The sequence below is a fragment of the Chroicocephalus ridibundus genome, chromosome 4 (assembly GCF_963924245.1).
Source record: "Chroicocephalus ridibundus chromosome 4, bChrRid1.1, whole genome shotgun sequence".
Classification (NCBI taxonomy): domain Eukaryota; kingdom Metazoa; phylum Chordata; class Aves; order Charadriiformes; family Laridae; genus Chroicocephalus; species Chroicocephalus ridibundus.
In genome coordinates, this window is record NC_086287.1 from 69,817,260 (window position 1) to 69,843,850 (window position 26,591).

General features: G+C 54.2%; 1 protein-coding gene across 7 annotated transcripts in view; it reads right to left on the reverse strand.

Moving 5' to 3' along the window:
- Positions 1 to 26,591, reverse strand: part of TRIM9 (tripartite motif containing 9) — a 65,897-nt gene that overhangs the window by 18,863 nt on the left and 20,443 nt on the right. For all 7 annotated transcript variants that reach the window (XM_063333833.1, XM_063333830.1, XM_063333832.1 and 4 more), the window contains exons 2-5: positions 10,849 to 10,944; positions 10,301 to 10,423; positions 1,874 to 1,984; positions 1,135 to 1,288 (exon numbers count right to left, since the gene is read on the reverse strand). In XM_063333833.1, coding sequence (XP_063189903.1) covers positions 1,135 to 1,288; positions 1,874 to 1,984; positions 10,301 to 10,423; positions 10,849 to 10,944 — 484 coding nt within the window. The remainder of the gene's footprint in view (positions 1 to 1,134; positions 1,289 to 1,873; positions 1,985 to 10,300; positions 10,424 to 10,848; positions 10,945 to 26,591) is intronic.

A 26,591-nucleotide genomic window follows, 5' to 3' on the forward strand; every position in this document is an offset into this window, starting at 1 on the left:
AGCCATGCCCAATGCAGCCTTCTCACCGCGGCAAATACCGGCGGGGCCATTAACCGAAGATGCTCGTTATCGTTACAGAGGAAGCGTCTGGTCAACAGCCTTCCTGCGTCTGACCACTGAGAAATGCTGGTGTGTGCAAACGGTTCCCGAGTCAGGAAACCCAGCCGTGCTGGCAATGAAGAGCCGTGCCGGCAATGAAGAGCCGTGCCAGACCCGTAGCTGGTGGCCTTTTCCTCCAGGCAGCTCATTTGCACCAGCTGAAGGTACGGGCCTACGTTCAATGTTCTCCTGAGCTTCCCTGCGTCACAGCCCCATCTTCCGTCAGCTTCCCAGGGCTTGCCAAATTGCTCACAGGTCGCAGCGGCTCTCTGCTTCCTGCAAAGCGATGCAAATGCTGTGGCCCTCCGTGGTACGGGAGAGTGAGCGCAGAGGGACCGGAGAACGAGGAGGAAATTAAAACTGAAGCTCTAAAACAACAGGGAGGGAGAAGGGAGGGAGGGAAGACCCCCCCCCCCCCCAAGCTAAGTGGCGTGGCTCTGTGCCTTTGTGTTTGGAGGGACAGAGTGGCTGCCTGCAGCAGGCAGCGCGCTCGCTGGCCCCTGCCAGACGCTGCTTGGCGCTGAGCAAGGGAGCGTGTGTGAGCAGAGGTCTGGCAAGTGCCTTGTGCTGCTCCCGAGACCCTGCTCCCAATCTGCAGAGTGCTTTCTAATGCACTGCCAGGCAAAAGCAAGCTCCCGGCACCTTGACTGAGGATGCCCCATCCCTGGAGGTGTTCAAGGCCAGGTTGGACGGGGCTTGGAGCAACCTGGTCTGCTGGGAGGTGTCCCTGCCCAGGGCAGGGGTGTGGAACGAGATGGGCTTTAAAGGTCCCTTCCAACCCAAACCCATTCTGTGATTCTATGATCTGGCACACAGGTGCCCAGGGATCCGAGACAGGGAGGCAGTTGGCTGGTGCAAGGGTGCAAAATACACAGGAACGGGCATAACTCTGGGTCTGTGTTGTGGTCAACTCCCAATCTTGCTGGGAGATGATGAGAAACTCTCCCTCTGCTGCCCCTTCCCTGTGATGAGTTGCATGGAAGCACTCAGCATGAGCAGAGACAGGTTTTTGAAAAGCACTGGAAATATTCCTACCTTTCATCTGCACGAAGTCGAGCTGATGGATGGACTGCAGCAGAGGGGCGTTGTCAAGGTTCAAGTCGAAGTCCGTGGTCATCCGGGGTGTGAGCGTCCCCTTTCCCCACTGGTCCTCGGTTAAGTGCACTCTCCTGATGAGAGCGTCGGAGATCTGGGGGCAAAGAGCAGCCTCAGCTACCAAGAGCCACCGGGGCCGTGCGCTGGGCCTTGTCCCTACTCTGCTCTCCTCCTTCCCTGCGCCTCCCAGGCTGCCACTTCTGTCCGTGACTGCCACAGGCTGGGACATCACACGTGGTTTCTAGCATCACTCCTTGCTGCAGTCTTGGATTGGCAGAGGGACCCCGGGAGCTTTAGGGACTATTTTAGAGGTAGGGTCTAGTACCAAAGGGACCAACCCAGGAACGAACAGTGGGACGCCGTTCTCAAGTGCTGTTATGTCCGTCTCTCACTGGAGAGCCACGAGACAGCACGTTATGATGACTGCTCCAGAGATACACCACCGCCTGCTGCAACCCTCTGGTCAGAATAAGAAATGCCTCCCGGCCCAGTTCTGCTTCTCTCCTGCCATGAACCTGGAGGTGATGAGAGGTTGGCCCTTGATTTTGTGTCTGGAAAAGCTGAGGACATCATCCTTGGTGGAACTCCCCCAGCTCTGTGGCATTACCCCAGGGCCCTCAGCTGTGCAATGCCTTTCCCGCTCCCCTCGCAGCGCCGACGTGGCCAGATCCCCACCAACCTGCAGGAAGCCGCTGGGGTCGTTCTCCTTGATGACCTCCAGGCAGTACTCCATCAGGCCCGTGGTCTGGCGTAGCTTGACCGTGCAGTGAGAAATCTGGTCTCGCACCACCTGCAGTGGGACAAGGAGAGCGCCTTTGCTTGGAGCGGTGGGGTTTGGGCAGATGGGGAGCAAACGGGCTTTGGTGCTGCGTGGGCACAGCGACAGGGACAGGGCAACGCGAAGGGAGACAGAGACTCAAGGGAGGAGAAAAAGGCAGAACTTGTCAAGATTCATACGCCGAATTCCAGATCCTTGAGAACCTGGCGAACAACAAGCCTTGTTTAGCGCAAAATTATTAACCCACGTAATTATTCCAAGCAGTAGGGCAGTTTCTTGCCCTGCCTTTAATTAAGACAGCTTCCAAATGGCAGCTTATGAACTCCATGGAAAGCAAATGCCTACCTCCATAGATACACAGCTGCTGCCACAGCCTCCGTGGGGCTGCCCCTATCCATTCTCAGCGCGGAGCCGGGATGCGGGGCTGGCTCTGGGGCAGCTGCATCCAACGGCCCTGGGTGAGGAGCGAGCCTGATATTTTGGTATTTCCAAGAGGAAGGAACACACCGCCTCCCCCAGCTTCGCAATCTGTTTGAGATGCTCGTGTTTCAGCATCCCGGCACTGGAGCACAAGCAAGCCTGTGGTTTAGCCAGTGCCTGCGGGCTCTGCTGACCTTCCCTAAAACACAGCGGAGAGGATGGGATTCGGGATGTGATACTGCGAGGGTGTATTTGAAGGCTGGCTGGTCCCTCATGCTGAATCCCTGCCGGAGACAGCGCAGGTCTGCGCCCGGTGTAAGCGAGACTTCTGTCATGGGAGATTGGCAGAGCAGCTCAGGAAGAGAGATTTATGCGTTAGAAGAACGTGCCCACAGCAGATAATTTTCTTTTTTTTTTTTTCCGGAAGAGCTTTAAAGCTGTGTAAAGTTCTCCACCAGGACCGAACAGAGCTATTGCAGCTCCGGAGACCGCAGCTATTCAGGATGTTAGACTGTAAAGACAAGCTTCCCATCAGCATCTGCACCTGCAGTGCGATGGAAAAGGCTGCAATGAGCAGCGATTAACATTTCTGAAGGCACGGTTGTGTCCTCAGCACTGCACTCGGTGAATCCCAGCGCCTGTGGGCCCACTGGTCGACCCCCCCTGGGCTGAGGAGCATCTCCGCTTTGTGAGCATCCCGACGGTCTGAGGGATGGGGAGGAGAAACGAAGCACATGTCAGCCCCCTGCGGCAAACGAACCTGGGTTTCCAGGGGGATGATGGCTCCTGTAGGGCAATCAATCACATCATGTGTTGCTTACTTATAATTTAATCACCTCTACTTAATCACCTAACAGGAAGAAAAGAATCACCAGTCTTCCAACTTAGGACAATATATCTGCTTCTGTGAAATGCCAGGAAACACCCTCCGAGCCGGCTCCTGATTTTCCGGCAGTAGCCATTCCTTGCTGCTTTTAGCAAGCCCAGCCCAATGTCTCCAGCCTGCATCCCGGATGGCTCTGAGACTGGGCTAGCGAGCAGCACGATCAGCACACACCAGTTTTGGCCTCAAACACTGTCATTAGAGGGAAGACTTCGCTCAGTGCCAGTTTCTAACACTTGAGTGCACTGGAATGACTCTGCTGGGATGGACCTTTTCTGGATAAGCCCCTGGACTTCCTTTCTCTGCGGGGATGGTCAGTCCTTTGGGGTGGGATCCAGAAGGTGCAGTGGGGGTGCAAAGCATTGCAGCAACCTGCAGCCCCTTGTTTAGCTGCAACATAAAGCAGCCCCTTGCGCTAATTAAAGCTGTTCTGCCCAGAGAGCGATGCTGAGGGGTTGTTCTGCTCTTGCAAGGGTTTGTCGGCCGTGCGGATGTTGGGTCTCTCAGCCGCAGACCATGGTGCTACCACTGAGTGTGAGATGAGCCCAGCCTGTAGGCTCCAACCTTGCTGTTAGAGCGTATCCCGACCGCACCGACCGAGCCAGAGCAAAGGTTTTGCATTCCCCACCTGCTGGGCTGCAGATGGGCAAGTGGGGATCCCCCGCCTTGGTCACCCAAGAAAGCAGCCTCCTCCTTTCGTTCCTCTGCGGGGAAATGCACACGCCATCAGGAAGACAGCGAAGATGGGATCGGTAAAACAATCTTCTTATCTTCTTTGCAGCTCAAATCTCTGTCTGGTTTGCCCAGGATAATGAATCTGTGAGCCTCTCCCTGCCCCAGTAGACGCTTTCGAAGTATTACCATCAGAATTGCCATCTGCTACCGCCAGCCAGACACGAGCCCCCCAAGAAACAGCATTTGCTGAGTGAGGACAGGGACAGTGTCCCTGGACACGCCGCTGGCTCCCCGGCACCCGCTTGGCCAAGAGATGGGGCTACCAGCGAGGTGAGGGGACACGCCACCACTGCGCCGGTGGCAGCGTGAGACCTGCGGGGCTTTGTGGCACTGGCTGCCAGGAGGGAGCTGGGACGCGGAGATGCCAGTCCCGGCTTTGCCCCTCTACCCTGCGTGTTCCCCGGCGGCAGGGTGAGGTGAGGGCAGCGCCAGGCAGCTCTGGGCTGATTAATTACCAAGCTTCCTGGCAGATTATCCCTGCTAATAAAGGTCTGGGCGGGAGTGGAAGTGTTTGCTGCAGGCTGCCACCGAGGCTACGTAAATCTTTACGCACGTGGGTGCAAACTGAGATACAAGAAATTCCATTTAGACCTAAGTGAAAGCTTTTCTTTTCCTTAAAGGTGGTCAGAGACCAAAATAGAGAGGCTGTGGAGTCTCCAGCCTTGGAGACATCCAAGCCCTTCCTGGAGGCGGCCCAGGGCTCTACGTGCTCAGACGCTGCACCCAAAGCAGTGGCTGCGGCTCTGTCCCAGGCCACACCTTCAGCCCCAGCGCTCCTGCCCTTCTCTAGCTCTGCCATGCCCTTCGGGGACCCAGCATCTATTCATCTGGAGAACTAGAGCATGAAACAGCAGTTTAATTGCAGCATCGACACAGCAGGCAAGCCGACAGCGGAAATCCACGTCCCCATCACCACCGACAAACTGTTTTTGAGGCAAGAAGAGGGATCTTTGGTTGGGAGCTAGTGGGGCTTCATGCCTTTACAGCTTCTGCGCTACATCCAAGAGAAATGGGATGTAGACAGGAACAGTGGGACTCCACGAATCGCTTTGATTAGGGAAATCAAAGGTTTTAAAAATAAGCATCCCCCACAATCAAAGGTTTTAAAAATAAGCATCCCCCACACCATTGAAGGCACGGTTTAAACTCAGTGGGGCCAGTGAAGCCGAAAAGTTTTCCATATGGCCTTAAGCATCCCATGGTTCTCCTTGTGCATCTGGGATTTCCAGTCCCTGGGGTTCCTCAGCTCCCTGTTACCCCAGTAATGAAGAGTATTTTGATGAAGAGAGCTGGAAGTGAAATCTGGAAGTTCCTTAAGCCTTTGACTCACATAATTAAAGGAGGCTGTGTTGGGCTGAGGGGCGGCCTCAGGAGGCCTCAAAGGGCCAGGAAAACCAGGCTGCCAGGAATTCTGCATGGAGGGAGCCAGCTTACAAACCTCTCCTTGAAACCACGCGGGTAGCACACCTCACTGAGTGGCGGCATCTTCTGGGAAAGGGCTAATGGCTCAGCTGCTGAGGGGATTTGGGCAGCTCCAAACACTTTTCTTTGTGGTCGTTTTTTATCAAATGCCTTTTTTTTCCCTTTAGGTGCCAAAGGAGGCAACAGCCAGCACCCGGCTGCTAATTACAGCCTATAAAAAGGACTTTTGCTGCGCACTCGCAGCAGTTCACTACTACCTTAAAATAGCAAATTTATTTCAAGAGCTTTACTTCCCTGTAAGATGACATTAGCTATAATTTACATTTTAATACAGCTCCTAGAAGGCAGTAACATCTGCACTCATCTCTACTTAAATGTCTTCCTCACCTTCCTCCTCGTTTTAGTACTCGGCTAGATAATCGGTTTTCAAGGCACTCAACCTCACTTGAACCTTGGCTCCTCACGCCCGGGACAAGTCCTGCCGCGGATGTCACATGGAGGACAGGGAGCCTCCTCATCCCGGGCACACCATGGGGACTGGGGTACGGTCACCTGCGTGGCCGTGGGGACAATGTTACGGGGAGCAGCGCGGCAGCGCTTCACCGCAGGGCTGCAAACCCAGACAGAAAAATCCCCGACGGAAAAATCCCTGGGACAGATCCCGAGGGCTTCACTCTGCTGAATGCCATAACTATGCGTCCTCCGAGCAGAACATTTCCAGGTGGATGTTTCCATGGTGACTTGCCTCTTCCTATTGGGAGAGGAGGCTCCGGCTGGAGCTGGGAAAAGCAGAGCTGCTGCGTTAACGGCCCTGTGCGATGCTGGCGGCGGCACGACCTGGAGGCTTGCACAGCCTGTTCTGATCAAAGGCTTCTGCACGACACCAACAAGTGTGGGAAGCTGCAATAGGGAGACCTGGTCTCCAGTGCAGAGCCGCTGGAGAACATGGAGCATAGATTCATAGAATCATAGAATGGTTTGGGTTGGAAGGAACCTTAAAGATCATCCAGTTCCACGCCCTGCCATGGGGAGGGACACCTCCCACCAGACCAGTTCCTGATCACCAGTGACCTAATCCAATGGAGTACACCAAGATCCCTTGGGCTTCCTGGAAAATTCTGACCGTAACCCCTAAAGAAGGGTCATGGACCAGCATTTCATCTCTGGAGATCCAGCGCTACGGACAGGAGCCCTTGGTGAGTGTTTCCTATATAATTAGCTCCCCTGGGAAATGTGACAACCGCTGTTGGCAAAGACATCCTATGACTTGAAGGCCAGAAGGCCAAAATGGTCCACCACACTGCTGAGGGCTTAAAAGGAGGAGCTCAGTTCATGTGTGCTGTGGACTGAGAAATTTCTTCCTAGGACAACACTGCAGGGAAGCCTCTGTGTCCCCTGCACAAACCAGCTCGTGCTGTAGGGCATCTTCCCTTGGGGAAGACCATACCGGTCCTCTGAAAACCAGGGTCGGCAATGAGGAGCCGGACAGACAAGGAGGTCTATCCAGGAGGTGCAGCAGGCACCTGGCCCCACTGCTCCTCCAGATGTTATTTTTTTAAAGCCTGGGTTCTTAATCTGAATGCAAACGTAGGGGGAGGGTGGGGAAAGGCAGGGAAATGTCCCTTGCAAGTTCATTTCCTCCCAAACCTCTCCCCGTTCTGGAGTAATTAGTGTTGGCCCACAGGCAAACCTGGATTTGTGCCTGCCTCCATGAAATTTGTGTCAAGCCAAAGTAGGTCAGTCCTGAAACCGAGCTGACCCCGACTCTGGGCACTGCACGGGAATGGGAACTTGGGCTCTCCGGTGAAAGGTGCCTGTGGTACTGTGCCAGCCGGCAGGCTCTGTCCCTCCGTGCTCCTCCTCCTCGCTCACACGGTGCCACATCGTGCCATGCTGGCCAACCTCCCAGCAGGCAGGAGGGGCAGCCCATGGAGAGATGGGCTGCAGCCAGGGCGCTGAGGCTCCATGCCGGCTGCTGGAGCAACTAGTTAGGATCTGAAAGGGCTCCTGGGTGGCACAGGTAAGTCCCACTGGTCAATCTATCTGCTCATCTCCTCCTCAGCAGAGATGTTCTGGGGACATGGCAGTGGCAAGTGGACACGCAGGGCAGGCCAGGATGCTCTGGACTGGTCTCCCATGGGAAGGGGTGAAGCTATCACCACCAAGTCAGCAGCCAGCTGTCCTAACGTGAACATCAACCAGGACAAGCCCCACAGTCCTGCAGAAGGACCCACCACGGGTCCAAATTCAGCACAAAGCACATGCCAGGGCATGTGTAGGACGGTGCCGAGCATGCAGCATGCCGCTGTGGATGGGGCCGGTGGAGGCAGGGAGGTGGCCCCTCTGCTGCACAGTTTCACCCCCTCCATACTGTCCTTCCTGACACCCTGGAAGTGCTCCAGAGCCTCGGAGAAAGAGCTGGGGGCTTTGTTATCCACCCACAACCAGCCCCAGCCTCGGGCAGTGGGGGGAATGTCCCATCGTGAGGCAGCTGCTCCAGGCACAATGCTGCTTTCATGTCTCATTCTGTTCCCCTGACCCTTTGAGCGAGGCCAGCCCAGCCCGTGCCCAGCTGGAGCTGCAGGTGCTGCCTTTGTCCAGGGGTTTCCTTGGAGGAGGCAAAGGGGAAGCTGCCCCATGCGGCGATGATCCGGGCAGCCCCTTCCCCGGGGTGGGAGCGCACGCGGGGACAGTGGCAGCGCTGGGGAAGGGGGCGCAGGGGGACAGGCTGCAGGGTGGGTGGCAAACGCTTGCCTCAGTGGCCTGGTGTGGCCAGGGGACCCTGCGCATGAAGAACGGGGACAGAAAGGACTCTGAACTCTGAGGGCTGAGACTCTCTCGCACCCCCTGTCCCGTCTGCAGCTTGTGAAAGCAGGCAAGGCCCTCTCCGTCCCCAAGCCAGAGGGGAAGGACGTGTGATCACCAGGGCTGCGCGCCAAGGCTGCGTGTCCCCGCCTGGTGATGCTGAAGCCTTGGGAAGCAAATCTCAGCGCGCAGGACTCTTGCTGGCGCTCGGCGGGGGGGGTCAAGGCTGCACAACTCTCCCCGTAAGAGGCTAAGGCCAAGGCAGCACAGCTGCATTTACTACCTACCTCCCCGCTCCCCGCCCCTGCAAGAACAGAAAGGGAAAATCAAATGATTTCAGGCTAAAAATCTGACCACCACTGAGCAGGCTGCAGGGCGGAGGGGAGCACCTTCTGGATTTTAAACACCAGCTGCCGTGATGCTATCGGTAACCGGACAAAGGCTCGTGCGCCGCGTGTGCCGGGGCAGGCAGGGACACGGAGCCCTTCCTGCACGGCACGTGGGGAGCTGCCAGAGCTCCCTCCTTCGGGGAGGGAGGCTCGAGGGCTGATTTTAACAGAGATCAGTCTGAAACCCAGGGGCTGTTTATTCTTTTAAGGGCCAGGCCTGCCTCACGACAAAGCCCAGCTGATAGCAAGGGTGGATGGGGGTGGGATGTACACGCTGGGGGGACAGGCGGTAAGAACAAGCGGTGGGAAGCAGTTCCCTTCCTCCGGCCAATAAGTGAAAGGCCTCCGCGGGTTGTGCTGAGGAGGGAAATTGCTTTATGCTGCCCGGCTTTGTGAGGGTTTAATCAACCATGCTGAAGGGGAAGAGGGAAAGAGAGTCCACCAGGCAGTGGGGGTCCCCTCTGCGCCTAGAAGACAGGCTGGCGGGGTGGCATCACTGTTTGGGGACGTGCTTTACACCGAGCACTGATGCTCAGTCCCACAAAGCTGCTATTGTCCATCTCCCGACGGGAATGGTGACGAGCCCTCGTGTTGCAGCGCCCATCGCCTGCAGGCAGACCACAGACCGGTGGCCTCCTCCCTCACTTTAGGCAGGTTCCGGAATCCCTTTGGGAGCCTCCTTGGGTGGCCCAAAGCAAGACCAGGGAGGATGCAAGTGAAGAAGAGAAGAGATGCAGATGTTTGTAGCCCAAAAACTGAAATGCCCTTGGAAGAGGGGCCGTGGATGCACAAAGTGATGTTGGTGTGAAATGCTGGCCCATATCAGTGATGGCCAGGGTGCAATGACCTTGTCCAACAGATACTGGGCACTGCTTCACCTGCTCCACTGCTCCCAGGTGAGATTTGGCCCTTTGCTTCCCTTCTCAGCCCCACACCAGCTGAAAAGGCACAGCGTAGTGACTTCAGGAATGACACAAGGCCAGTTTTCACAGCTGACCTCAATGCTCACGTTGAGAGCTGCACCTCAGTTCCCTCAGGGCCAACAATTCATCTCTCAGTGAAAGCTGAAGCCACGAGGTGCTCGACAAGCACAGAACAGAGAACGGAGCAATTCCTGCTCCTGCCTCATGACAAAAGTGGCAACTCGTGATACCAAGCGCCCCACAACTTCAGATGAAGCCAGTACAAATTACAGGCACTCAGCACCCTGCAGGGCCATGCTAGTAGCTCAGAAGCAACATGGGGCGTGAACAAGGTCCTTTTCCAGCCTGTGGATGCTGCGCACATGGCTCTGCTGACCTAATGACTAGTAGTTGGCCCAGTAACGGAGTAATTCAGTGGGAACCACTCCCTGGAGGAAGCAGCACTTTGCTCAGTGCCTGCCACGCTGGAAGCGAGCTGGGCATCTGCAGCGAAACCAAATTCAGCTAATGTGAAAAGCAAGAAGAGCGGCTTCCCAGTGACCTCCCCGTTCCTCCCGCAGCGCTTCACCCCAACAAACAGCACAGAATCATAGAATTGCCTAGGCTGGAAGGGACCTTTCAGATCACCTAGTCCAATCATCCACCTAACTCTGACAAAAAACATCACTAAACCGCCACAGTCCTCGTCCTCATCTAGTACCAACCCTGCAGAAAGCTCTCTGACCGTCCAGGCTGGTGCGTAGGGGCTCACCTTCAGCTTGTGTTCGTGCTCCTTGTTGACCCGGGACAGCAGCTGGGCTTTCCTTCTGTTGAGGGCATCGATGAGGGCGTCACACTGGGCCACGAGGCAGGCCTCGAACTCCACGCTGTTCTCCTGCGGGTCAGAGCAGAGCATCACAGCCCTTGGGAAACCTAATTTTTTTTACGATACCACATGGGCCATTTTTCTATATGCAGCACACAAATCCGTATCATTAGCACGTGGGGTGCTTACACCTTTGCCTCATGGCAAATGTGGTGGTGGCAGGTGAGGAACAGGTTTGATCCATCCTGCTACATCCTTGGATCTGCCTATGGCAGAGAGGACAAGGGCTGGGGTCTCTGCTGCTCGCTCCGTGACACGGGCAGCTTTGGGAGGAGCAGTTTTTAGCAGGGCTGCAGGCGGATAATATGAAAAAGTCAGGTGTGGACCCCTTTGGGAGAGCACCCACCAAACCAAGCTGGGGAGATGGGACAGAGGGTGTCAGAACAGCGCATCCTGGTGCGAAGGGGCTGTTCCTCGGCCAGGAGACACAGTACCTGGATTTGCTGCACCATGTTGCGGAGTTGGACCAGGAACTCTTTTGCTTCCTTGGCTCTGTCTGACAACCCGTTGAGGGCCTGGGAAAGTTGGCTCTGCAGGGGAAGAAAGAGAGAGGTCATTTCCATGTCTTGGACTCAACCTTGTGCTGGGGGAGCTGATGCGTGTGCAATTTGGGCTGGGGATGGACTGCAGCAACCCACCGAGGTGTCCTTCTGCCCCTGCTGCCCTGAGTGTAAGGAGAGGAAAAGGAGGGTTAGCCATCACCATGGATGCCCTAGCCTTGGGAAGCAGATAGCGAGTATCACAGAATCATAGAATGGTTTGGGTTGGAAGGGACCTTTAAAGATCACGCACTGCCCCCTGCCCTGGGCAGGGACACCTCCCACCAGACCAGGTTGCTCCAAGCCCCGTCCAGCCTGGCCTTGAACACCTCCAGGGATGGGGCAGCCACAGCTTCTCTGGGCAACCTGGGTATCCACCTCCGCCACAGGCTTCTCTGGGTGATCAGAGGCAAGCCACATCTACCCTGGGTCTCAAAGCGAGCCAGTGGCTACCTCCCCTGAATCTGTGCTCTCCAGGGAGCCAGACACCCCAAATCCTGTAGGATCTGCCCCGTGTCTTCTGAGGATGATCAGCAAAAGGGCGCAGGTCAGGCCACTCGAATTGGGCTGAAAATTCCCCAATCTCCCCAGGAAAGCCAAGGTAAAGCAGGGTCCTCCCCCACCATCCAAAATACCAACTGCTCCTTCCTCCTGCGGTGCTAAGGAGGTGGAGCGCACACCCACAGCCTGCTCCGGCCGAAGCTGAGCTGAGCTGCATAACAGAGTAATAGTAACGATCAGGCCTTGTGCTTTTTCATTTTCATGCCGCTTTCCAAACATTAACTCTGGAATCTTCCCCTTTTGTCGGGATTTCAGTAGGAGTTATTATCTCCAGAGCTGGGCAAATCACCCGCGATAATTTACCTCTGGGAGAGATTTTGCCTCTCTCGTGGGCTGCAAAATGCCTGCAAACACCACACAGGATTTGAGGTGCGATCTTTCTTTGTGGCAGACACAGAAGGGGGCCCAGAAGATGGCTGATGCCCCCAAATCTCCAAAAACCTACTGTGACTGTCCCTCCTGTGATCAGGACGCTGGCACTGGGCTGGCACCGGCCCCGTCATGCCGTGCCCACCCCACCCCCCTCCCCGGACACCGGTGCGGGGAGAGGGAGCACCTGCTGAGAACGGCGCTGGGCTGACATCGAGAAAAAAAAAGAATTGCTATTGAAGAGACAAGGTAGCAAACAAACGGCGACCATTTAATGGCCCATAAAATGACCTTACTGCAGCTTCCCCTGGAGATGTTAATATAACCCTAGCGATTTCTGCTTTTCCTTTGTAATTGATCGTGCCGGAGTCATTAGGATGTGGAGCTAATCAGCGAATGCATCTCTACTAAAAATGGGATTGCTAAATCAGCTCAGCAGGTCTCCCCATCCCTCCTCCCTCCCCTTCCCCGAGCAAAGGCTGGCGGAGAGCCAAGGTCGGAGCCCGAGATGCTCCCCGTGGCGCTGGCAGCCCCAGGCACCGCAGGGACAACCCAGCCCTGCTTCGTCCTCCGCCCCGCGCCCTTGCAAAAGCCTCCATCCTCCTGCCCCACGCTCACCCTCCGCAGCCCACGCACGGCTCCAGCCCCCCCAAGATTTAGGGAGATGTCTTAAGCCCGGCAACCGAGCGCTGCAAGGCCCTGGTCTTCCATAATGCAGGCAATTAATAGAGAAAATCAGCGGGAGACTGTTATGTTTACAAGCTCCTCATTAAAACTGCAGCATGGTGGGTTTTTTCCTTTAATAAAGTCCTTTTTTTTTTTTTTTCTATCAACGTACATTTCAGAAAGGGGATCTTTGTATCAACATAACTCTTTGAGGCTTTCCCAATGGGAAAGCATTTTAAATGCGCTCTTAAAATTTAATAAGAGCTCTGTGACGCCAGTCTGCACTGTCCACGTGCAGCTCCTTCACCCCGCACACCCCCAGCCCCGCGGCACAAGGGCTCCCACGGCGCAGAGATCTTTGAGCCTATCCACAAAAAGAAAAAAGATGGTCCATCGCCTTCAGAGCATCCCTCCCCGCTGTCTTAACGCTGCATCCCCGTTCTCAGCTCAGCCTTTTCGAGATGTTCTCAATGCCACCAATGCCGGCAGGCCAGGGGCATGAACTAGTCAAGTGACCGTATTTTTTCCATAATTGTTAAGGTTTTTCCATAACTGTGAAATGCGCAGTGGACACTCTGCCCTGTCCCTCGCCTCTGGCATGGAGAATGGGGTGCCAACACCAGCATGCCCAGCTCACAGCGACGTGCGGTAAGAGCATCGCCTGTGCAAAGCTGGTGATGCCAGCTCCTATGTATGGGTGGCCACAGGCTCCTCGCTGGACACGGGAGCTCGAAGATTTGGTTTTTCATTGGCATGAGCTTCGTGCCGATCTCCAGGAAGGGTCCCCACCACAATAAGCCTTTTCCAGAGCGGGAACACGTTCCTGGACGCGTCGCCGTTGAAACAAACATCTGCCCAGCTCCCCCGCCGGATCCCTGCTGCTTATGGCAAGAGTCACCCCCCTGGGGACTCAGAAATGCGAACCATCGCAGTTAGCCCATTAAACAAGGTTAATTAATGCTATACGACAACGGTGCGCTTATGGGAAATGTGCGCAGGGACTCGCGGGCATGCCTGAGTGTACTCATTAAGGGCAGCGCCGCAGGCGCAGTGACAACGTGATTCATAACCGTCCACCACAGAAAAACAAAGTCCTTCTGGTTTCTGTTATTACGTTAATAAGTCAGAGGCCGCGGAGAGAAATTAAATGACTGATCGGGTCTGTAAATTCTACAGGTACCTTCCATGACCCTTGGAGGAAACCCAAGCTTTAATGCAGTCTGTCACTTTGGAGAAGGATTTAATCACCGGACACGGAAGGCAGAGTCACAGGTTGCCCACAAACGTGTGATCTACACGCAGGGAGTAGGAGATGGAGACTCAGGAGCAGTTCTCTGCGTGGGAGCAGGGGGTCAGAAGGACCTGAGGCCTCGTCTCCCGTGGGTGCTGTACCAGATCACAGGAAACAAGATGCCGTTAATATTTCTGACACACGCTGGAGCCATTTCCCCTCCCTGCAAAAAGCCGGGACGTTGCACTTGGCATCTCCATATGGAAATAAAATATTTGGGACTTTTCTGGGCCGGGAACCCTGCTCTGGGGACCACTGTCCCCCTGCGGAGCAGGGGCCGGTGGATGGAGTGGGCTGGCCAGCTCGCACGTGCTGGACCGGAGCAGAGTCCCACCCCCAGCTAGCACAGGCAGGGGAATTAATGAGTGTGAAATGAAGAAAAATCCCATTTAGCGCCGTCTTAAAATCAAGCGAATTTGTTCTTTGCAGAAAGCTGGCCTCTTTTTCAATGCTCTTGTTTCAAGGCAGTAAGAAGAGGCCTCTGTAATTCACATTAGCATTAATGGGAGCTAAGCATTTAAATCTCTGTCCCCGGAGCACTTAGGAGAGAATCCGTCCCCTCTTTGTGCTCGCTAATAGCTCTGTAACCCTCCTTCCCAGGCAGGGCTGACAAAGGGATTTCTGTCACTCTGATTCTCCCTCGTCCCAGCGCAGGGCTGAGCGCAGTCAGTGCAGAAGGCTGGTGGCTCGGGAGGGCTGAGCAGGCTTCAAGAAATGGAGAAAAGCATCATTTCAAACTCCGCGTCATCTCTCCGATGGAGCTGCTCTGGTTCTCCTCCCGTATAACCCAGCTGCCAGTGATGGAGCTCCTCCAGATTTACCTTGAGGCGAGGAGGGAGCTGGGACTATTATTTTAGGGTCCGGCTTGGCGTTGGATGCTGGATTAGCAGAGCTGGCTCCGTGTGACAGCTCCATCTGGCATACTGGGAAAAGTCTGACGTTAGCTAGCGTTGGCCACCAACAAGAGCAAGAACAGTTGGCTCTCGTCTCAAACCCCAATTCACTTGCAGGCTCTGACACCACAGAAAGTGGCTGGAGTGCTCAGGAAAGAAGCCATTCTCCTTCTCTGCTCCATGGAGAGCAGGGCAAGCCAAAACCCAACTGCTAGTCCAGGTCCCTTGGCCAGCTGGAAGCCCCTTCCCCACGTCCCTGCCCGCCCAGGAGCTGTGCAGCTCTGTGCTGCCCATCCCTAGCCCACGTGCAGGAACGCAAGCTTGTGTGTGACAGTGAAAGGTGACAAATTCAAACGAGATCAAGAAAAGACATTTCTGTTCATGGTCAGGCCAAATGTACGCCCCAGCACAGCATCTTCCAGCTCTTCCAGCCTCCAACAGTTCACCACTCAGGAACCTCATGAGGTGGGCATGGCTTTCACGTAGCCTGTGTAACCCCCCTTGGATTTCTCTTCTACAGAACCATCCTGTCTCCTTGTGGACCAACATAAGCTTTTATCCCTCACGAGGTCCTTTAGCAAGGAGCTCACAGCTTAAGGTTAGGTTTATGGTCGGACTCGATGATCTTAAAGGTCTTTTCCAACCCAAATTATTCTATGATTCTACTATTCCGAGCGCATGTCCTGTGAAAGCCACCTCCTCTGGGCTGCTGCAGTCCATGCCTGCTTCAAAGGCCATTTGAACCTGAGACTTCAGGTGACTGCACCTCCTTACAAGCCACAGACAGACTAGGTGCTCCCTGTCACTCCAGGACAGAAAACTCACCCCAAAAGAGCTCTTGGCATTACGCTGAGAGCCCAGTACCTGCTCTGACATCCCAAGTGTCGCAACCAGCTCCTGTTTCTTCTCTCCTTCCAACCAAATCATCCTGCACCCAGTTCCTACACTGGAGCATCCATACGGATGTAAAAGAGACGAGGAACAAGCCACGGCAAGAAAAGATGCTGTTCCCAGCTGTTCCGCTTGTGCCCTCGAAAGGATGAGGAGCTGTCACAGATGTTGGAGTGGAAGTCATGTGCTTCTTTCTTTTAATTAAAGGACAGGACCTACAGCCTTTGAATCTTGAGGCAAACTTACTGCATGTGATGCCTGACTAATTAAAACGGGATGTTTAATTAAAAGTTGCATTCAATCAGGAAGCTGATGAAGCTAAACCGCTGCTAATTGGCTTTCGGCTCCAGTCACGAGAGCCTGACTTTTGGATTCAACGCTGCCTAAGAAGAGAAACCAGGGGCTCTGCCTGGAGCTGCAGTCCAAGCTGAACCTGCCCCTCGAGACACCGTGGGGCGAGGGGAGACCAGACGGGGCAGAACCATGTCCCAGGGTCCGAACCGGCTCTATTTGATCGCACCTCACAGACAGCAGCATCTGGAGCTCCAGCAGCCCCCCAGCTCCTAACGCACACGGTGTGACGTGACACCACGCAGGGCTAGGCACTTACGACCTGGAGGAGGCCTCTTACCAAAAACGCCTTACACCTCTGCAGCTACAGCTGAACCTCACAAACCTGAACCTCCTCAAAGGTCCTCTTCTCTTCATCTCCCTTCTGCTCTGCTAAGCCCGGAGGGTGAGCTGAAACGGTTCTGGAATATTCCCCTGAAAGGGCACTGGAAATGCAGGTGTACGGTAGACGGTAGGTTACATCCTGAGACAACCTCATCCCAAGGCAACCTCATCCGGAGCCTGCGTGCCCAAAAGGTGGGTGGAGAGCAGCGATTTCCTTGCAGCCCATTTGATCTCTGCCTGCTGAGCTCCTCGGCATCTTCGGAGAGCAATCAGGCACCAAGCAGGCTTGAAAGCTGGAGACGGCACCCACTCCCAGGCCCACCTTGGCATGCCTCTGGCAGGGATGCAGAGTAGATACAGGTGACTGGTGCTCCATGTCTGCAGGGTGAGCGAAGCCAGATCATCTTAGTTGCTAATAACTAACTTTGAGCCAAGGCAGAAGACAGGAACAGAGCGTGGGTCTGAATTACCCTTCCCCAAACACAGCACCGTTCTTCTGCTGCGCGTTTGACATGGGTCCAGCTCAGGTTTTGCTGGCTTCCCATGAGAAGGATGTGCTCTCAGCCTGGCATCAAGCTGCAAATAAAGTAACAGACGGAAGAGTCTACGCTTGCCAGCAGGACACGCATACAAACACAGAGCCAGGTTTGCGAGCAGAGCTCCGGGTGCAAACTGCAGGCTGGAAACGAACCTGAGAAATGGAACCCTAGGAACCCTCCTGCTCCCCTGCTGCAGACAACGGGGCAGCAAGGGATGGGAAGGCAAACTGCTCTGTATCGGGGGCCTTGGTTCTCCTCCTTCATTGCAGTTATGTTAGGGAAACTGGGGTATGGAGGAGGGAGATGAAATGTAAACGAGTAAGACACAGCAGCCCCTGGGAGAGGAGCTCCCTGTGGCGAGCGTGTCTGAGGGGGGGCTTCTCCTGCTGCCCCTGCAGCAACCCGGGGGGGGCAGCTGGGGTCTGCAAAGCAGATGATCCTCCGCACGTGCAAGACAGGCTGGCTCTCGGGGATGGAAAGGCATCCGCCGAGCGGATTATCTCTGGGGCAATTTGTATCAGAGTTAATTCCAGGGCTTGCGGCAGGGGCCCTGTGTCACTGGAAGAGGCAGAGATGCCATTACGCCCACTACTATGAATCCAAGGCCCTGGTGAGTCCTCCTCATGTGGAGGCAAAGCACGCAGACCTTTGCCACTGCAACACTGGGAAAACCCCAGGCAGAACCTGAGAAGGGAAGACCCCCGAGATGGGGACACTTTGGGGTGTCTCGCCTCCACGGTGGTGGCAACCACGCGCAGCTCCACAAGGATTCCCCAGCCCTGGCTGGAGCACGGGTGAGTTACAGCTTTTTCAGTGCAAACTGAGAGGGATGCGAGGGGTTTGGGATGCCCAAAGATCCAACCCAGCATGGCTGTATCCATCTGCGCGGAGCAGGAGAGCACCCAGCCCTCGATCCCTCCACAGTGCTGAGAGCACCCAATGCCCATGGACACCAGTAGGTGCTGAGGGTGCTCAGCATCCCCAGGGACACGGACCATGTTTTCCTCCTGCAAGCCTTCTCCTTTCTCTCATCTTCTATTGTTTTCCCCTGTCTCCGTGCAGCAGCACAGCAGATTCATGTGTGCCACCCAAAGCTGGCAGGGGGAAGCCCCACTTCCAGAAGGGACTGTGGACCAGCCCAGGATGGAGGCAGTGGAGAATTCATCCAGGACAACCTTCTCCTGTCCCCTCTGCCAGGCAGACAGGCTGCCTGCAGCCCTCTTGCGAGCTGGGGGTGCTGATGCAGTGGGTTTTTCCCCATGCCAAGCCCCGAAGCGGGGCTGCTGCCAGCCAGCCGGTAGGATTTTTGTAATAGCCACTTAGTTTTTTGATAGCGTTGATAACAGAGCAGCAAAGCCGTTCTGGTTGCTGCAGCACAGAGCAGAAATCACTGCCAATCCTGGCAGTGTCAGAGTTGGAGGCCTTATCAGCTCAGCCCAGGTTGTTCTCATTTATTCCTGTTCACCCCGAGTCACTGCGTATCAAGGTAAAATTTTGCAGATGGACGCGCATCTGTCCTCCCCTGCAACACGGAGCTGCCGCAGGGTTACGGGTGTTCGCTGGGTCTGGGGAAGGCCGGGCACGGCAGGATCCCCAGGGATATCCCCTCGAAGGGCAAGCCCTGAGAGCTCAGGTCAGACACTGCGGACAGACGCCCACCCCTGCGAGCCTGGATGTCACCGTGCTGCCTGCCTGCTGTGACACCGTGCTGGCCTGACCGACCCCTTCGGCACGCAGCTAAGCCTGTGTCTGTGCCATTTCTGGGTCCAAACCCCGGGGTCGGGAGATCACTTGCTTCTTCAGAATCCCCATCCTTCAGCATCCTCTCCCCCCATGAGATGATGACTGCAATAACCAGCCAGGAGCCGAAGCCCCCAGTAGCGACGTGCTGTCACTTGGGCGCACAGATGGCCCCGGCCGCTGGCTTTGTTCACGCAGACACTAGGGCAGTGTATTTTCCTCAGCAGGCAGAACTGATTCAAAGGCTCCAGCGTGGAAATAAAACAAGGATATATTCTTTTCAAGCGTGATCTTGCTAAAACCCTTTCATTGCCTCCCGTGTGGCCCCGGGATTTCCTGGCGCCCTGCAGGAACACTGCTCTGCCTCCTCCCAGCCTTGCTGTGGGCAACTGAATTCATGCTGAGTTTCTCGCACGTTTTATTTAGCCCGGTCCCAGTATAACCTGCAGCAGCAGTGGCAACGTCACCCCTCGCCCTGCAGGTGTGGCAGAAAGGGATGGGGTTCTCTGCCCTGACCAGCCCCAGCCTTCAGGAGTCCTCTCCAAAAGGAGAATTCTAATGTTTTGAAAACAACCTGCTGCGACTTGGTCTCCAAGCCCTGGAACTGAGCATTAGCCGGCACTGGGGACGCTGCCAGAAGCAAGAGACCTAGGGTAAAACCATCGATTATTCTTGTTGCGTGGATTTTAATGCATGCAATTGTTACGCCAAAATTGCTGAAGAATAATTCCGACCTCCAGACACCCTGCTGGGAGCAGCGTGCATGAGCAGCCTAGCTGGGACGCCGCGGCTGTGGGTGCCTGGGGGGACAGGTCACACTCTGCTTCTTCCACTCCGAAACAGCGGAGCACTTTGCTCCTGCTGCGAATAATCCACGTGCTGGCTTGAACCTGCTGCTTCCCTGTTCACAGGCCTTCTGTGGCCAGGACAGCTGGTGTTGCACTGCCTGCAATGACTTCTCAGCAGCCTTTGGGAGAAGCTCCTACAAAGAGGAGGACTTGAACCCCCAACTTCCAGCATCCTTGCAATTTAACCCCACTTCTGCAAGGGGCAAGCAACCAGGCATGCAAAACTCTCCAGCAGAAGATAAGGCTGCCAAGTGGCCTGAGATAATATGCCAGTGGCTCGCTTCCAAAAACGTGAGGACACCAGATGAAGTTGTTAGACGCCACTGGAGCCACAGTGACCTTCTATGCCCCAGTGCTGTAGGATCACCCTTGGTTTAGCTTAGCCCCCTGAAGAGGGTAGACCTGGGACGATTCCTCGCAGCCTGACATGGGCCAGCTCTGCGCACAGGGACACTCAGTGTGGATCAGTTCACGCGTGGCAACTTGCTTGTCCGTCCCTAGTCCTTGGATTAAACAAATACAAGAGGTATGTCCTGGTCTGCTCCTTGCTGACAGTTCCTTGCTGTGAGGATGCGTTGAAGATGCTCTGCCCTTGCTTTGATATAGGATGTAGTCCTTGCTTTGATTTTTAGGGAGAAGAAATGGGAGCACTAAGATGAGAGTAATAGCCCCTTTGATATTGTCCAATTAATTCCTGTTTTGCTTCATTAGTACTCAACAACAAATCATCTTAGCCTTTTACTGGCAAAACCTAATGCACGTCTCTCTGAAATCACACAGATAAATACCAGCTCCGCTACAGGGATGCTGAGAAAAACACAAGCTAAGCGAGGATCTGCTGCCTGCTCACGGGGTACGCAGAGGGGCAAACAAGGCGAGGGCGAAAAGCTATTTTAAAAGCTCAGATCTGTAGAGTGAGTTGATGCTGAGGTCCATGTTGCGCATTTCAGGAGGAGAAACACTTTGGACTTGCCCTTGCCTGGTCCTGCTTCAGCGGCGCCATGTTAGGTGTGCTCCTGGAGAACACCTCCCAGGTAGTGTCCTTCAGAGGAGGCCAGCTCCTGCCGCAGCTCTGCACAGACATCAGGGTGGAAACGCAGGTCGAGAGCACTGCAAATACATGTCGCAGCCGTTCACTGCAGGCTGCTTTTCTGCGCTTTTTCTTCTTTTTATTTTTCTGCCTTTTCTTTTTCCTGGCCTGGGTGGCAGTCTCCCTTGGAGTCTTCTTACCAAGATGATACTGATTGAGTTTGGCTTCTTCCGGGATCCGAATCCCGGCAAGAAGGCCAGGAACTTTGCTAGTGGCTGGTTCACACAAGCAAGACTAGAATAAATTCCTCCCTCTTGTCCCTCGGGAGGCAGCCCAGGGCACGGCAGGCAGCAAGAAACAGCCTGCTCTATGCCTACAGACTCTATGATTCTGTGATTCTACAGGCAGCTGCCCAGGGCAGGGGGTTGGAACGAGGTGATCTTTAAGGTCCCTTCCCACCCAAACCATTCTGTGATTCTGTGAGTCTATGACATGTGCCAGCAACAAAAGTATGGGCAGCTCCGTAAGGCTGCCGGGAGGAAGCCAAGAGATGCTTTGGCCAGAAAAGGGAAGGTGAAGATCCTGGTGCAAGCCAGTCTGCCCAGTGCAACGGCAGCACGTAGCTCCCTTTGATGACTGTACCGAGCCCTGTCTTGAAGAGTGCAATAGGAATGACGGCTGATGACTGTCACTTGTGACCCAGCTGGGAGCGCACTGATCTATAGTTGCTGTCACGCAGCCGGTGGCATTTCCAAACCACCGCGGAAGCACGGGGCTCGTTTGCTGTGTGTCAGTGTTGTTGTGTTTTGAGAGATGAATGAGGCTGGCGAGAGGCAGAGGACAGCTCGAAGCTGAGCAATGACTTCTCCAGGCTCCCTCCCCTCCCTGCAGGCTATGGTCCACCAACTACAGCGTCCCGAGCGGGTGGAACTGCTCATAGATCTCCTGGGTCAGCACTTACAGCCCCATCCCTGAGCAAATGGGCTGGTTCTTTGCTAGAGGTGCAACTTCCAGGCAGAATAAGCACCCAACTACACCTATGCTCCTCTCTGGAGAAGCTGGGAACACACCATCTTGCAAACACTCTTCCTATGTTTGTGGAAAAAGGAGGTTAAAGCACCCTTTGCTGTGCCCCAGCCCTCAGAGGGCTGAGTGCTGGAGCAAAACCCTACATGGCGAAGGGCAGCCTTGCAGGGACTGTAGGTTGTTTGTTTGTGCTGGGTTTTTTTTTTTGTTTTTGGTTGGTTTTTTTTCTTTTGGTGTGTGTATGGTTGGACTCGATGATCTCAAGGGTCCTTTCCGACCACGAAGATCCTATGATTCTATGACTGTCACTGCAGCCAGCAGGGCTGTTCCATGGGCCCCAACCCCTGGGCCATACCCTGCTCCTCCTGGGTTGGCAAAGGTCTTTCTTGGACAGGAATCAGTCAGGCGAGAGTGTAAGAGTATAGCTGTTGACCTCCTAACGTCACTGGGGCTGCCTGCTGAAATCAGGCACGTTCTGGCCTGATCAACAGATGTCCCTTCCCTAGGGAGGACAAAGAGCAGAACACATTGCAGACGGACTACTAGGAAAAAAATACCAAGAAAATAAGTCTGTGCTGAAGGGAAACCACAGGAATTTGGCTTCCAAGTACCCTGGAAAGCAAGATCCGTGCTACACAGAGCTGCTGTTAAAGCTGCTCTCCTTTGCTACCCTTACCAACGTAGAACCAGCCCCGAATGAGCATCCAGGAGGGAAACCATGAGAGATGGCTTATTGACACAGAGTTACCCACCGGTCTGCTGCACAGCTGTTGAAGAAGTCAGTGCACGGCAAATATTGAGAGTAATAACGTTTGGCAGCGTAAGGTAGTCAAGGCAACTGATCTAGTTATAATGAGCCTCGGCAAGCACCGAGTTGAGCTTCTGGAGGAGTACTCCGCAGGTCAGAAGGAACTGGCTCATCAAGCAAGGTCTTCTGCATCGCAGGCAGACACCGAAATCGCCATTATTATTGTTTTAAAAGCTAATAAATTCATCGCACAGCCTTAATTAGAGAGAAAGGCAGTTAATAAAACCAGACATTGCATTTCCTGAGAAGACTGCTCAGCAGCTATTCTTTAGGGCAGCCGATCCCTCCTTAACTGCTCCTTGTGGCATTTTCCCTTCACTCTGAATAAGCCTCCGAGCCCTGAATAAATCCTGGATTCCCCTTCCCACAGTGCAGAAGACGTAAGGGAACAGCACTCAACTTGTTCCACCAAAGAAAATCCCCATTGTTCAGCACAGACAGAACCTGAGATATGTTCTTTAACGTGCCTATAAACGTATTTACATGAGCAAAAGTTGCCGCAAGGTAGAAGCCTGGCCATCAGGCCACCTTCTGACCCACAACGCTGCTGTGACCAAGAACAGCCCCCGTTCTCTAGGAATGATACTTTGGGATGTAAAAGACTGCACCAAGAACATCCTCCAAGAGAAGGTTCCTCTGCACCATCCCTCTCACAAGCTAGTGGAAGACCTCAGAAGAGACAACAGAGCCTCTTACGGAGGTGGAAGGCTGTACATCCATCATAGCACCAGAGGTACAGTCACCGTACGACCAAGATGCCACTGTTGCTGTCCTATGAGCGTGGCTATGAATTCCCACCAAAGTTCTAGAGAGAGAGAAGCAGCCACCCTGGTCAATGGCAAACATCAAAGCAGGCCTCCACATGATGCTCAGGGAACACCTAGCTATGGTCAAGCTTGTCAGCCCTTCCCAAGGACTCCCATGTGCCCATGACTTGAAAAGCACGATGTGAAACAGTGATGATGTTATGGCCAGCGTTAATTACATACAGAAAGCAAACCCCTCTCCCTGCTCCAGCTCACTGCTGTGAAAGGCTCAAGGTGTGATGCGTTGAGGACAGGTCGATCACCAGGGCTGCATGCCTACTGAGAAAAACCTCCCAAGCTTTGGTCTACATTTTCCTGTGAAGCTCCTCTCACTGTTTTTCCTGCAGAATTCCTTAAACCCAGACGTGCATTGTGCAAATACCCAGCAAACGGCCTATTTCCCACAGGTCGGACTCAGGTTTGTTGGTGGAACGGTCAGGACAGAGGTTCAGTATCTCTCACAATGAAGGAAGAGCAACGCAGCAGCAAGCTGCTGCCATCTACCTAACAAACACCCCCCAGGCCAATGGTCCACTTGACCTCCCTTCTCCTTCAGGCTCGAGGAGTGCCAGAGGGCTTGAGTCCATCCAGAAGAAAATGAGCTCCCCAGGGATTGCTATGAAATGCTGTTACTTATGCAGAACAAATGAGCAGCAGGGGAAGGACTGCCAGAAAAGGTCAAGGAGCTTTAAAACACTTCAAATCAGGTGAGTAATGGGGAAAGGTTTGGGTCTGGCTAGGTTGGAACGGCACAAACCACTGCTGCATCTTTTTATTCAAAAAGTCTGGGGGGCATTCCTGTAAATGCTGAGGAATCATAGAATCATAGAACAGTTTGGGTGGGAAGGGACCTTTAAAGGCCATCTAGTCCAACCCCCTGCCATGAGCAGGGACATCTTCGACTAGATCAGGTTTCTCAGAGCCCCGTCCAGGCAGACCTGGAATGTTGGGTAGGTGGTGGGATGGGGCATCTCCCACCTCTCTGGGCAACCTGGGCCAGTGTCTCACCACCCTCAGTGTAAAAAATGTCTTCCTCTCTCTAGTCTAAATCTTCCCTCTTTCAGTTTAAAGCCATTACCCCTTGTCCTATCACTACAGGCCCTGCTAAAAAGGTCATCCCCATCTTTCCTGTAGGCCCTCTTTACGTACTGAAAGGCCATGATAAGTTCTCCCTGGAGCCTTCTCTTCTCCAGGCTGAGCAACCCCAAGAGAAGCTGCCAGAAGATCAGGGCACCCACTTTTGGGGGGACAGTCACCACAAGAGTACACAGCATCTTCGAGCACCAAGCATCTTCCCCTGCAGTCATCCAGGCAGTGCATGTGGTCCTGGCATTGCCCAGCATCCGGGAAGATGCACACTGCAGATCTTAACGCTTTCTGCCTTAAAATTATGCTCTGTCTGCCTTCAATCCAATTACGCCTTCCCACTCAGCCTGCCTCCGCGGTTACTCACACTTTAGCTCTTCCATCCCATTATTGCATTAAGTCTTTAAATCTGATTACTTTGTTTGGAGTTAAATTTAAACCTGATTAACTGCATAAACAATGATTTTTACCAGTCCTAGCTCAAACACAGGAGAAAAGAGGCTGAAAGCCCCATGGGGCAATTCCTCCTTCCGCAGTGAGCGTATTGACCATCCTTTTGTCCTGTCCTGTAGCCTTTAATAACCATCTGTGTGCTGTAGTCTGGCACAGTCATAAACAGGCTTGACAGCTAGCCAACATCTTGACTTTGCTTTGACATTTAATTGCCTAGAAATGCAAATTGTACTGCACTCTTCAGCTCTGAGCCATATTCACTGAGGCACGAAGGTAGAGGAATACACCCCACCGTGGCCACGGGCTGGCATTCAGTGCACTCACTGGGGTGGCAGAAGAAGAGCAGCAGCTCATCAGCACCACCGCTGATGACCACACAGTCCCACCACAGAGGGCAGCCCAATGAAAACACCCTCCTACTGAACCTGGTCCTGGTACGGCATCCAGGAGGCCTGGAGTCCAAGCCCTGCTCCACCGTTAGGTGACCAGCGGGACACTGGGCAAGTCCACTTCTCCCATCTCCTGCCAGTGTAGACCAGAAAGCCCTGGGGCAGTTGAGTGGGTGGTGGGCACTTGGTCTAAGGAGCCTCATGTGCTTCATACAAAGGTAAAAGCACGACTTTCAAACAAAACCAGTATGCAGGCTGACACCAAACAGGTCACACAGCCTTAGCGTCCTCGTGGCTCTGTGTGTCGTCAGTCCCGTGCAGTATCTCACTGTCCATCTGAACCCAGCTGGCAACCCGCCGTGGCCTTCAGAGATCCCGTCCCGGTGCCTTAGCAGCAGCTTCTCATTTCACAGCCCTTTGCCTCTTTGGCTGCTGACCAAAACTGGGATTTTACAGAACATCAGCAAGCACTTGTGGACTTAGCTGAAGGGAGGTTTTCAAAGGCACAGATGGGAGATGGCATCTCATTCCCTTTGGCTATCAACACCCAGGCCTTCCCTTCGATGGGAGGAAGCACATACATCCCCCCAGCATCTCCATAAAGCAGGGCTGCATCATGGCCTTGCAGATAACCCGTCTGCTGGCATTTCCTAATGAATCCTTGATGCTGCAGCCTCTGAGGATGGGCCGGCGTACCCAAATGCTTGTCTGCCTTTCCCAACTGAATTAACGTAGCAAAAGCTATCTCCTCTCCCACTCACATCTTACCTTGGGCACATCCAAAGTCCAACAAAACTACAAGACTGTTGCTTTTCTGTTTATGGTCTTCTGGCTATTTGCTCTTAACCATCTGCCCCTGCGGAAGGCAGTCTGGCATGTGCTGAAGTGAAACAGCATCAGCACTAGATGACCTTTAAAGGTCCCTTCCAACCCAAACCATTCTACGGTTCTACGACTACAGCCCGCAGTCGGTCTTTTCCATCACTGTCTCAAATCTAAACGCTCTCAGCCTTAGGCCATCTTTCCCAATCTGATACTCCCTGATGGGATACTGGCTAATACCAGTTGAAGGAGACGGTATTTGTGGTCATTAGCAGTTATTCTGGCCATCGCCCATTTGCCAAAACTCCCAAACACAAAGCCTACTCTGGGACAAGGGTAAATTTAACCACATTTCCACTACTACAATTTAAGCGCCAAACTTCTTGCTGCATTCATGAAAACACAAAGCCTGCAACAGCCCCACTATAGGCTTGAAGACCACGACAGTCCCCCTCTCCAACCTCCTCTTCCCCTCTCCGCGCACGCCCGGCTCATTCGTTCTTTCCCCGGCGGTCACCCCAGCTGCTCTCCCCATGGCTCGCAACTGCCTCGATGCCTGGGTGCTCCACGCCGTCACCGTCCTCCAGCCGAGGCTGTGCCGGCAGGACTTTCCCCTGCACGCAGGACAGCTCACAGCCCCCTTTTGGAGTGTTTCTTGTGCTCTTCTCCAAGGTCTTTGATTGACTGTGCTGTGTACAGGACTTGACCAAATAAATCACTGCAGACTACCATCTCTGCGGGCAAA